The sequence below is a fragment of the Rhagoletis zephyria genome, unplaced genomic scaffold, assembly GCF_001687245.7.
Source record: "Rhagoletis zephyria isolate East Lansing unplaced genomic scaffold, Rhagoletis_zephyria_1.1 Rzeph_scaffold_00210, whole genome shotgun sequence".
NCBI lineage: Eukaryota > Metazoa > Arthropoda > Insecta > Diptera > Tephritidae > Rhagoletis > Rhagoletis zephyria.
The window spans coordinates 9,892-23,670 of NW_016157294.1; the positions used below are offsets into that span (position 1 = coordinate 9,892).

The 13,779-nt window shown below is 35.3% G+C and overlaps 1 protein-coding gene across 3 annotated transcripts in view; it reads left to right on the top strand.

The window, feature by feature from the left end:
• The first annotated feature begins 223 nt into the window (after positions 1-223).
• The window catches only part of LOC108358124 (otoferlin-like), a 43,037-nt gene continuing 29,481 nt past the window's right edge, over positions 224-13,779 (top strand). For 2 of the 3 annotated variants that reach the window (XM_017609292.1, XM_017609290.1), the window contains exons 1-2: positions 224-413; positions 4,436-4,853. In XM_017609292.1, the coding sequence (XP_017464781.1) occupies positions 359-413; positions 4,436-4,853 (473 nt within the window). In that variant the 5' untranslated portion in view covers positions 224-358. The remainder of the gene's footprint in view (positions 414-4,435; positions 4,854-13,779) is intronic. The other variant, XM_017609293.1, reaches the window with a different exon arrangement.

Below are 13,779 nucleotides of genomic sequence, written 5' to 3' on the forward strand. Positions count from 1 at the left end.
TCTCCTTCCATTTTTGCAGGCACTTGTTGTATTCGAAGCGAGATACNTAAAGGACTCTCGGACACTTGTTTACCCTCACACACTCTTCTTGCTCTCTTAGTTACATTATAAGCTCGCTCTTTATTGTAGTTAACTACATACTCGTAATGTACTGAATTTTATGTAAAGCAAACTCGGTTTCTGTTTTTCTCTACTTCTGCGTCTCCTTCCATTTTTGCAGGCACTTGTTGTATTCGAAGCGAGATACACATCGCCCGACGATGCTGCTGGCAATTTTGAGCCGACCAATCTGGTGCGACCCATACAGGAGCAGCACAATATTAGCTGCAGCAGCCAAAGTTTGGACGATGATCAACAGATGCTTCTCGACATCGAACAGAACATAGCGAATCTGGAGCGTAGTCTGAATCGAGGTAAAGTGAATGTTCAAAAATTTAATTTTTACTTAGTGGGAAGTGAAAGAAAATCACACAAAAATGATTTGGAAAAAAAAATTTTACTTTTTTTTTAAAACAAAATAAAAGTATGCAAAAACCGTATTGGCACAACAAGGGGTGAAGCGTTCATTAGGAGCGCGAAATGTTGAGTGCTAAAAGTTTTTTTAAGTTTCAAAAATAATGTAGTGATAAGCGCAGTGGGAGTTGGCAAAATATGCCATTGGCTTTTGTACGCAACTTCGAAACACAGAAAAAGTTAATAGTGAAACGTCGGCGCGCTGCCAGAAGAAGAGGTTAAGAGCAAAGTTGCAAATGGAATTACTTTGCATGTCACTATTCAGTGTGCTAGCAACTTGAAAAGAAGTTAAAAAAAAAAATAAGTTTACGGCGTGGTATTATAATGTTTCGGAAGCGCGCAAGAAAATTGGAGGGTTTGACAAGGAAAATATAATAAAACTGAAGTGTATAAAATTTTATGGAATGAAAGAATGAAAGAAAAGGCTAAGAAGAAGTGGACTTGAACATTGATTAAATAAAAGTATAATAAAAAGTGTTACGAGCACGTAAATCTAAGAAATTCAATATAAGACTCACAAGACAAGATATAAGACGCACAAGAAATAAGTAGCCTAAAAATATGCAATTTTTTAATAATTTTTTCTAAAATGTCCATTCCGCTTAGAAAAAATATAACACACTGGCTACAGCGAGCTATCAACTTAAGAGCAATATATCAGTGGTCATAAGTAATAACCGCCTAAGTCGACTTAAGAAAGAATTGAGTTACTTGTGTACCTACGTAAAATCCCCATCCCGCTAGCTATGCTCTTGAAAAAGTTATAGACGAACCTATTACATTACAGTCCAAATGTTTAAAACGTTTTTTCTCGAATTCAGATTTTTCGACTTAATCGATTATTGACCACAGATATGTACATACATATGTATAGCTGCCTGTCAAGAAATTTAAACTTTTTTAAAAAACTTTCCTATATTTGAATGATTGCCAAATACACAGCTGAAGTGAAGTAAAGTGAAATTTAAATACTGAATAATGCAGCATGCTTTCAGGCAGTAGGCATGGAAAAAACGAAAGTAGTACGCTTCAGTAACACGAAGATGCATAATTGATGAATATATAAATAAAATTGTTATAAAGTAATGTTTTTGTGAAACAACAAAAACCAAATGGGGTGTAGTGTGATAAAAATTATGCAAAGTTGAAGGATAAATATACTAACTTTAAAGAGGTGGCTGGAAAATTCGCAATGAACATTCGTAGGTTGTTGGCTACGTAATTTTTTTACAAAAAAACATTCCTTGCTTACGCCTGCTATTAGAATTTAAAGTAACTAGTATTCAAGTTAGGTGCTTCAAATTATACTTTTTCTAACTATAAATGAGTGGGATCTCAAAATAAACCAGAAAATTGAATTGTGAATAAAAAACATAATTTGTCAAATAAGTTTTTGGATGAATGAAAAACAGTAAAAGAAAGTGCTTTTGTTGAAAAGCCCAAGTGTAGAAAGCAAAACTTTATCAAGTGTCTCTTATATGATTTCGATTTACCAATGAAATAAAAGTTTAATGAAATGTATTGGCGCATATTTTAAGGCGCTATTTATAACAAGCTACTCGATTTAAAGATGCCTAAATGGAACATTAAATAACGTGTCTTCTACAAATTCGCACAAATACACTGGCGCAATAAAATAAAACCACGAACTACATGTTCGGATTTCAGCAAGCATGTACTGATGCAGTTGCCATCCTGGAGGGACTAGAGAAGGCTCCAAGTCGATGATAAGGAAGCTATCTGTATTTAGAGTAAAAAAATTCAAGATGGACTGCGTTGTGAGGGGGGGTGGGGGGAGTCTATTCCCAGGATCTTAGTGCGAATCGGCCTGTGCGGCTGGCGAACCATGCCAGCATATTTCAGGCCGAAGTCCTGGGCATGGGTGTGGCCTGTAGGTTACTAGATAAAAGTGCTATTAGAAAAGTAAACGCGGCGATTCACGCTATGTACATCATCTCTTGATACCAAGTCTAAGCTAGTCAAATAATGCAAGATGGAGCTACGCTCGGCGTCTCAGTCAATGTCTACCTTCTTGTCTGGGTTCCCGGCCAAAGAAATATATCAGGCAATGAGAGAGCAGATGAATTGGCCAAGGCGGGAGCTTGTTTTGATGAATCGATAGCGATGGTACTGGGATACCTATCATGCAAATATAAACAGAAGTTCACGTGCAAGGAACAGATTCAGACTTGCAAGATAGCACGTGAGCTTTTGCCTAACTGTAGCTGGAAAAGAACAGAAGAGCTGCTAAGTAGGTCAAGGGTAGATGTATTTAGAATTGTAGCGGCTATCACCGGCCACTGGCCACCTAGGCATGCCTTCCTTATAGAATCTTATAGAATGTGACTTCCATATAAAGATACATACATATATGCCGCAGCTCCAGTATTTCATGTCTTCCTGACTTCCTTAGGACATAAAACTTTTGGGAAACAAATAATGAAGTAGTTACGGATTTAACTGGTGCTACACTAAGCGATATGCCCAAACTTATAAGCAGTTAAAAGCGGTTTGTTTAAATTGCACAAAACTTTGACAGGTAGGCAGCAAAATGGCGCTATTACCAACCAACCAACACTGGCGCAAAATCTTTAAGAATACGCCAGCTTGAATCATGTACCGCCAAGCTGGAAGGAGATAAGGGTGATCTTTATTTCTAAAGAGGAGAAAATATGGTCACCGCGTTGCTAACTTCAGTATTTCTAGATCTGAATATTGGGTACAAAAGGAACACCGCCCTAAATGAAATACATTTTGGAGTTATAATAATAATAGCCAAGCTTAGCTTGCTATGTAGCCATTGAGAAAGTCCTTAATATAAATAATGGCGTAGTTCGCTTCTTCCTTCGTCGTGGATCGTGTCTCTGATAAGAAGAGGAGCATAGTTAAGAAAATTTGATTCCAAAAAATCCAGACCGCATTGGCCGTAAGTGGGCTAAATATGTATAATATTTCCTAGTAAACCTACATAAATTGACGGGGAATCAAAGTGGTGGCTTATACAGACTATGTAGCGAATTTATAGAGAGCACTCTAATGACAATAGATCGATCTAGTGCAGATAGATATTTTTATTGAAAATTCAGCTGACTTTAGAGTGCAGAAATAAGTGGTCGTTCGGTTAAAATGCCATTTATCCTCCCGCCTGCTATAACCCGCTGTCCAACGACTATAAAATACCAAGGAATTGGAGTAAATAAAAGTGCGGCACAAAATTTCCAAATTGCAATGACTTTACTCGATGTGTGGAGGGTATAGTCGTCTTCAGGTGGAATTATAGAATACCAGGTGCGTCTTACAACATGCAAGATCTAGTAACATGTCCTTCATACTGCCAGAGATTGGCCTGATAAAACATTGCACCCGTAACTTTTTCTTGTTGCACACTTTTAGGTGATTTCAAAATCCCATTACAGGGTTCAAACCATTGCAACCACTGCAACCAATCAATCTCAGCATTTAAAATTTTCGACACTTTTTATATTTTGTGGCTAAATATATGCTTTCAATCAAAAAGTAGCGAAGACAATATCGATCAAGAAAATAGAGGAGCAGATACTTTAAAATTAAATAAAAACCACAGCTCAAAATAATATAAGTTTACTTAGTACTTAGGATCTCAAAGTTTTCCGAGTGAAAGAATATAAAAAATATCGGCTGCGAGTTTGCATGTCTTCTGAAGCTTATTTGACAAAAATGTGCTGCCAGTTTCCACTAGAAAAATCCTTACAGAGTTGTAACACACAATGCGGAAACTAAGACCTAAAGCATTTCTAAAACTGAAAAAGGTTTAAACAAGTGCCATGTAACTGTTAATTAACATCCCAAACTTAAGCAAATGCAAAAAGGAAATTCTTTTTGTAGAAAATTTTAATGTCCCCTCCTACGTCCAAATCTCAGTACACCTCTCGCTTCCCCACAGAATCGGGTGGTGGCGCCGCATCCAGTGGCAGTGAATCGCATGGCACGCAAAAGAAACGCCATTTGCTGCGGCGCGTTATGACCGCCGCGCAACACAGTACAACCAGCGTATCGTCAAGCCGCCAAAGAATCGAATTAAAATTTGACAAATTTGGCAAATCACCTACAACTGGTCGCAGCGGCAGTGTCACCACTCTACTCAGCACCACACCCAATGCAAATGCCACCACCACCATCACATCAACAACAGCGGGTGGCAGTAGTAGCGCCAGCGCACTTGCCGCTGCCATGCGCCGCAGTGAAAGTCCACAGCCCAAGGAGAAGAAGCTTACCATGCGTACGGTGCGCAACATAATGCGTCTAGGGCGCGGCAGGCAGACGTCACAGTCACGCGACAGCAGCACCGAGGATGAAGGCAGGTAAGTAGCGTTATTAAAAATTAGGATTTACCTTCATATTTCACCGCAAGCAAATGACAAAAAGACACCCTGCGGGAAATGTATATCACTATAAGTTAACTTGAAGTTGATTAGGCAGGAACTGAAGGTCACTATTATTTGTATATTTTCTTTGAAGAAAGCTAACTGTATTTGTATGGCGTTGGCCGCGAAATAGTCAAGAGTGGTTACCTCTGCAACTGCAACTGTCAACTGGCTTGAAACTAGCTACTTTTGGACATAAAATATAAATTAAAACATATATATTTTTTTTGTTTTTTTTTTTAACTTTTTTTATTTATTTACTTTATCTTATTACATTTCGTATATGTTTTGGTATATATTCCGTTGTAGGTGGTCCGATATTCGAACTCCGTAAGACATAGCTTCAAAATGATAATATAAAATTTCGATCTTCCTTTTATTTTTCCTCAATTCGAAAAAGTATTTGTGAAATGCAGAAAGAAAATGTATTCAAAGTAAAATTTTTATGAGGATATTTAAATAGAAACTTGTTCAAAGGAAACACTCTCCCGATTACGTCTGCATCACTCCTGCATTACTTTTTAACTAGCTTCCAGTTAGCTTTTCGTAGCTAACTACAAGTTATATATCTTATAGAAATCCCGCAAAAAAGCTAACTTCAAGTTGGTTATTTTTTTCAATTGATAATTTTTTTCTGCAGGGCAGGCATACTTTCATGTACAGGCTTATGTATGTACAAATGTAGTATATGCACATAGTANTAACTAGCTTCCAGTTAGCTTTTCGTAGCTAACTACAAGGTATATATCTTATAGAAATCCCGCAAAAAAGCTAACTTCAAGTTGGTTATTTTTTTCAATTGATAATTTTTTTCTGCAGGGCAGGCATCTTTCATGTACAGGCTTATGTATGTACAAATGTAGTATATGCACATAGTACATAGTATATACAGTGGCGGTCAAAAATTGATGAATTGTGTTTAGTTTTCAATATTTACAATGTTTTTCAAGCTATAATGTTTTTAAAGCTTTTTTATAAAAATATGGTTCATGCTTTAACAAAAACTGTATGAATCGTACTTTCAAACTTTATACAGAATTTAGAAAAATTTCAAAATTTTTTTCCAAATTTCGATATTTTTACCCAGAATTTTTAGAAATAGGCTGCGTTTCTTTATACATTCCGGATAATCCCATTTCACAGCCGGAATAAACAGAATGCCTTTGAAATATACGTTAACATATCATCAGGAACGTTCTAAAGAATAAGTAAACAAAAAAGTTTATTCCAAACGTTCAGAATGAATAAAGAAATGCAGCCATTGTTTGGGTATGCAGTTAACAAGTTTATAAAATACTACTAAAATAAGTGCAAGTTTTGAGCGGCTGTAAAATCGCATTGATTTTTAATGATTTTTTTTGCTGACGGCTTTTGCAGTTTTTTCATATAAATAGCGAAATTTAGTAAAACTGGCGTTGACTTTTCTATTTTTTTCTCAAACGGTCCTGCGCATATTCTTTCACAAGAAATTCATGTTGATGTCGCAAAAAGTGCAAAACGCCGCCAACAAAAAAAAAAAATTATTAAAAATCAATGCGATTTTTTAGCCACTCAAGACCTGCGCTTGTTTTATTAGAATTTTATAAGCTTATTAACTGCATACCCAAAAAATTTCTAAAAATTCTGGTTAAAAACTCGAAAATTAAACAAAAGTTTGTGGAATTCTTCTCATTTCTGCACAAAATTTGAAAGTATGATTTATATATAGTTTTTGTGAAAGCATGAACCATATTTTTATGAAAAAGTATCAAACAAATTTTAGCTTGAAAAGCATTGTAAATATTAAAAACGAAACACCATTCATTCATTTTTGACCGCCACTGTATGTATATCAAGGTCTTATTCACTGCTGTAAGTCAAATATGAAATTTCAGCAGCATTTGGGGAATAGCACCTAACAAAATTGGGGGAAAATATGTCAAACTCTAGGAAAATATTTCATTGAAAATTGTTTTTTTTTTGCACACAACTCGGGGCTCGTACCTTTTCCAAGTGGAAAACAAGCATAAGCAACAAGTGCCTAACTTGTGTATGTACATATGTATGTGTATTCGTGACTTGCGATTTTTTGCTCTCTATTCGAACGGAAAATGCTACTAAAAGTCCTTTCGGTTTTGCAAAATATCCATTGACCACTTGTTGACACTTTACGCATCCAATATGCATAAAAACATATTTGCGTACATACATACATACATACATATATACAAGAGTCAATGAATGTCAATGAAAGAAAACACCGAAATTTGGTATTTTATAGCATTTCAAATTTAACAAGAGTACAGCAGGTACATATTTTAGTAATTTTTTACATGCATATACATTAGACTGCATCACTCCCCATACAATAAAAAAAATCGGTACTGTTTTTCGATTGGAATTATAAAATGTATTATATTCTAAGACGTCCACCAAAATATTTCAGAAAAATATTAAGATTTAAGCGAGCTGGACCGATATAAAAGTATCTCCACAAATTGAGTTTTTTTTTATAAATAAAAATAGTTTCTTAAAGAAGTTTTTGAAAAAAGTCCCCTGAGATGACAAAACAGATTAGGCTAGGTCATCTGAGGGGACTTTTTCCAAAAACTTCTTCAAGAAACTATTTGTATTAATAAAAACACTCCATTTTTGGAGGTATTTTCAAATCGGTTCATGTCGCTTAAATCTTAATATTTTTCCGAAATATTTTGGTAAACGTCTAAAAATATAGTGAATATTTTAATCCCAGCGTAAAAACCGCAACTTTTTTTGGTGATGCAGTATAATATACATATATGTATATTCAAGTAGCCTTGTACGTGCTTCTCAGCAACCTAAGCATATCGTCCTCAACATACGTACATACATACGTAAGCAGTAATATGCAGATAAGCGACAATAAAGGTCACAGCAGATTGTCGCGTGCACCGTAAATATGTGGGCCGTTGAAACCTTGATTATCAAGCAGCTTTCCGCTTATTTTGTAGCCCTGGGCTCATTCTGAATACTCAGCTGACCTTTACTGGCTCTAACCGCCAAAAGGGCTTAAGCGACAAAAATTTATTTTTTCAGTAGGCGTTCTTTTTATTAACACGGCAATTATTAACTGATTTCTGTCAAAAACAGAAAATCGAACATTATGTCGCTTAGTCTGCGTTCAAACACGGAAACTCCAGTTTCTTATTATCGGCGATTTCTCTTTTGGTGAAGCCCTTTGCATTCACACACAGAAACTCTTTTGTACGCAATTGTTGTTGTCAGCTGTGAATCGCCAACTTGAATTACTCAGACGAACGAGAGCACAAAGCGTGTTTCCCGAGTACGGGCGACTCGGTACCCGTCCCCTTTCCTCGTCGCTCTCTCCCCTACAAGCTTCGAGTTTCCGCAGCAAAAGTTTCGTGTCTGAACATCGACTTACGCCCTTTTGGCGGTTCGGGCTTGATATAATATTTTGACGTTTACACTTTTGCTAAATCTTTGGCCGCGCTTTTCTCCAATTTGCGGTGTGCGTCTTGATGTTATTACACAAATGGAGGATCCTAAATTTTTACGCCGCCTCCGAACGGAAAATAGATTTTACGAAAAGCTTTTTTTGTGGAGGACGTTTACGATTGCTGNCTTCTCCAATTTGCGGTGTGCGTCTTGATGTTATTACACAAATGGAGGATCCTAAATTTTTACGCCGCCTCCGAACGGCAAATAGATTTTACGAAAAGCTTTTTTTGTGGAGGACGTTTACGATTGCTGGGCGACCGCTGTTAATAAAACCGGAGCTCGCACCCAGATCCTTCGGAGTGGTAGAAGGCAACTTTAACCGCTCGGCTACAGCGGCTTACTGTATATACATGTGTGTACATTAGACTTAGAAAACTTAAGATCAATGTACTTTAGAAGATTAACAAGTAATTTTTAAGCACAAAACATAACCGACTTCAATTCTTCATGATCTAATCCGACCGGTTATTGCTGCATGGTCCAATGATCAGATTTAAACCAAATCAGTATGAGACCACCCCTGAGGTACCAGCTTTCCGATAAGAAAAGAATTATCGAATCGGTTGACAGGTTCAAAGTTATGCGGTAACACATGTACAAAAACAAATATATATTCCGACGAATTGATAACATCCATTTTTTGAAGTCGGTTAATAATTACTCCCCGATGTAAGAATAGCGATGTATCACACTGTAAGATGTGACGAAAAATGTAAAAGGGAAAATACTTTAGGCTCAGGGTTGTAAAGCGAACTTTTTTTTATGATGCGGTCTAATGTATGCATGTACACACATTTAATCATAAATGTTCTAAATATAATTTTTATTTTACCAAAAAAAATATGGGTATTTTTTTATTCCTTATAGAAAAATCCTAGGATGTGAGGGCTTAACATTTTAGACTTTTTTTGTTGAACAACCCTAATGCACATTAATACATACTGAATGGAATTGTATGCGTATGCATGCGTAGGAGTTCGATGGTGCATGCTGTTTGCCTGAAGTCACAATGAAGTCACAATTTATTTTGATGAAGTAGCAGCAAAAGTTGTTTCATTTGAATAACCTCTAAAGCTAACAGAAATGCTATTATTGTAATTAAGGGAAGCAAAATTTAGTTTGCATGTAAAATAATATTTCCCTAAGGTACTTTCAGTAATATTAAAGAGTGTATCAATTTTATAAATTTAATTTATGCATTATTTTGCATTTGCATATAAAGTTAATTTTTCAAAATACTTCATGTTTGGCGACTAGGTCCTTTACTTTTTCAAAATTATAGCTGGGAACAGTGACGTGAGTGCCCAGACGCACATTCTTGACTGACAGGAAGATAGGGCGCTTTCGAACTGGCTGCTGAGATAGGTCGATCTTCCACTCAGGTGTCCGATATGTGTTGTAAATAAAAAGTAATTCAGACTGCAATTAAAAAATTTTGTATTTTCTATAAAATGTGGAATTTTAAGTTTTAATATTGTTTTAAGAAGCGCGCGGCAGAATATTGAAAAATATTATATCCTCTGTATCATTTATCGACCCGATTATAATTTTTCCTAAAATTGAGAAGCAGGCAATTGAAGTAACATAGCGTTGTCAATTAATTTTGCTAACAGTTCGCTTATATTGAAGTAGACGTTTGTACTTATGTACGTATATATACCCAAAAATAATGTTTATTAACTTTTTACAGAAATATAAGCTATCGTCTAACAAGAATTATATAAATTCAAAAGGAAATTGTAAACTTTTTAACAGAGACAGTAACGGTTATGCTTTTTTCCAAAATTCGATAAATGTGCGTTTTTTTTTGTCGATATGTTTTCGATCAAAAATTAATAGTTAAGATTTGTATTTTTTTTCGGTCAAAAATTACAGTTAAAATTTGACTTAAATTTTTTTGATCAAAAATATAAGTTGAAGTTTTGACTTTTACTTCTTACGTTAAAAAATAACAGTTAATATTTGACTTGTATGCCAGTTAATATTTGACTTTTATTTTTTGAATCTAAAATAGCAGTCTGCTATCGATCTTCATATTATTTTATTGCATCGCATATTTTCTTATCAATGCACAAACGACTATTACCTACTTTATATGTACGTATCAATAAAACATTTCCAACGTAATAACAATCTGATGAAATAACGATTAAATCTTAACTTTTATTTTTGATCGGAAAAATAAAAGTCAAATTTTAACTTTTATTTTTTATTACAAAAATATAGGCAAAAAAAATAATTATTAGTTGTTGACATCAAAAGATTTAAATCATTTCAACTAAATATTTTTTAGCTGACACACTGCTATATTCAAGTACCATATAAACAAATTCTTCCCATCTGCCTACTTGAATTGAAATTTCGAAAATCACTGCTTATCGTTATTCCTGCTTTTAAACGTAATTTGTATTAAATTTTAGTGCAATTTTTTAGTTTATAAAAAATCTCATTGAGTTTGGATTTTTTTTTTGCCAGCGGTATTACGGATTTTTTTCCAGAGAACGTATTTATGTACGACCATTTTTTTAGATAAAAACTCTAATTAGAAAGTCTACAATTGTGATCAAACTTTGTTGAAATTTTCTAATTTTTGCAAAAGTTTGAAATTTAGATTTATTTGATTCTTTGTTGGAAAATGAGCTATAAAAAATCAATAAACATTGAATCGAAACCTGTCAAAATGTCGCGTTTCTATTATCTTCACCATAGGTGTGTATATGTATTTCGAATAGGAGCGTTCAAAAAAAAAATTGGGCAAAAGCAAATTTCAGTTACAGCTCTTCCCAGTTTATTATATATTTATTTTATTTATTTGGAACTTTGCAACTTGTCGCTATTTCACAAACTTTTTTCATCGAGATGTTTAGCTCATTGCATTTCGCATCTGCATTTCATTCATAGAATTTCATTAGGAGTATTCCGATCCGTTGCCTACTGTCTAAAAAGGTGCATAAATAGCATGATAACTTTGTTGTTGTTTGAACACATGAAACAGCAAAGAAGTTATTCAATCATGCTATTTATGCTATCTATGCACCATGCCAGACCGTAAGCAAAAGAATACCCCTATTTTATGTCGACATGCACAATATGCCCACAGCTTGCTTTAGTTCGCTCCCAGCGCGTTTGTTATTTTTCCCATGAATTTGCAACAATCGACATTGAATTTTTGTTATTGAGCGGATCAGGAAAATATTATTACTGGTATTCACCAACTTCAGCAAGTGGCCTGGCACTCTGACAAAAGAGCAGATGAGCTCAAGCAACGATAATACTTTTCTTTGTCAACAGTCGTTGCTTTTGCCAGACGGTCAGGCCACTTGCCCATTTTGGTGAATACCACTATTGAATTTTATGCTGCTCGGCTTTTATCTGCGCCTCTTTCATTCTACACACTATACAAAAACTGTAGCACGCGAATACAATGAGGTTGAGCATTGTTGAATCCTAATAAATTCTATTGCATTTTTAAAACTAAGCGACCCCTTTTAAGCATTTTTTAGCGCGCCACTTACTCGCAGAAGATTTCTTTTGCGAGTGCTATGTGACGCACCTTGTATTCACAATTGAGTAGTCTACTTGCAAAGTGCGCTATGTAAATTTTTTTAGATTTTTATCGAATTTGAATCGTAATATCTCCACAACAGATATAAGCTATATACCAAATGAAAGCTAAGGTTTTGGGCTAGACTTGAGGAAGCTTAGAATAAAATCGACTGACCAGTTTTTGAGAAAATTCCCTTCTACTGATATCGGCATAAATGGTATGGAATGAGTAGTGCGACCTCAGTCGTAGTTTAAAATCTGCCTTTTTTCGAATTTCAGGCACCTGCCACGCCCACAAAGGCATACACATTTAGCCCTATATCTTTCCAACTAGTAGCCGGAACTCAATATATAAGGTATCGTTTGAAAGGTATTGGCCTATAGAATAACACTAAATATGTTGGGTGTACCCAGATAGCCCCTTAAACCGGCAAAAGCAAAAAAANGAGTAGTGCGACCTCAGTCGTAGTTTAAAATCTGCCTTTTTTCGAATTTCAGGCATCTGCCACGCCCACAAAGGCATACACATTTAGCCCTATATCTTTCCAACTAGTAGCAGGAACTCAATATATAAGGTATCGTTTGAAAGGTATTGGCCTATAGAATAACACTAAATATGTTGGGTGTACCCAGATAGCCCCTTAAACCGGCAAAAGCAAAAAAAACAACGTTTTTTCATTCGCAACACTTTAGCCTAATTTTTAAGAATTCGGATAATCGTTTATGANCAACGTTTTTTGATTCGCAACACTTTAGCCTAATTTTTAAGAATTCGGATAATCGTTTATGAAACTTGAAAACATTTTCTGGACACACTTTACAAGACCTTTCCAACATGTCAACTTGTGCACAAGGGTATTATAACTTTGTTCACATAACGGTTGTTTGTAACAGGCAAAACGAATCGAGATAGATATAGACAAATATATACATAAATGCTCAGAATGAATAAAGAAGTCGATTAAGCCATGTCTGTCTGTCCGTCCGTCTGTCCGTCTACACAATAACTCGAGTAAAAATTGAGATGTCTTAACGACACTTGGTACGTGTACTTCTTTCGGGCGGAGGACGGATGATATTGAAAATGAGCGAAATCGGACAATAACCACGCCTACCTCCCTATAACGGTAATTTTCAGAAATACGAAAACTGCGATAAATCAGTAAATATTGAAGCTAATTTATTCAAAATTGACGCTTGCAACAATTCTTTACCAAGAAATACGTTTATGGTAAAATTTTGGAAAAAGGGCGTGGCACCGCCCACTTATGATCACATATATGTATATCGGTANCACTTTACAAGACCTTTCCAACATGTCAACTTGTGCACAAGGGTATTATAATTTTGTTCACATAACGGTTGTTTGTAACAGGCAAAACGAATCGAGATAGATATAGACAAATATATACATAAATGCTCAGAATGAATAAAGAAGTCGATTAAGCCATGTCTGTCTGTCCGTCCGTCTGTCCGTCTACACAATAACTCGAGTAAAAATTGAGATGTCTTAACGACACTTGGTACGTGTACTTCTTTCGGGCGGAGGACGGATGATATTGAAAATGAGCGAAATCGGACAATAACCACGCCTACCTCCCTATAACGGTAATTTTCAGAAATACGAAAACTACTGATATTTTAGTAACTACTGAAGATTATTCACTCAAAATCGATATTTACAATAATTTTTAGACGAAAAATAAGAATATTATAAATTTTTGTAAAATGGGCCTAGCCGCGACACGCTAATTTCTTCCACACTTGGCACAGTTGTTGACCTCGGTACAGCATACTAAATGGCCGAAAATTTAAAAAATCGGACAATAACCACGCCCAC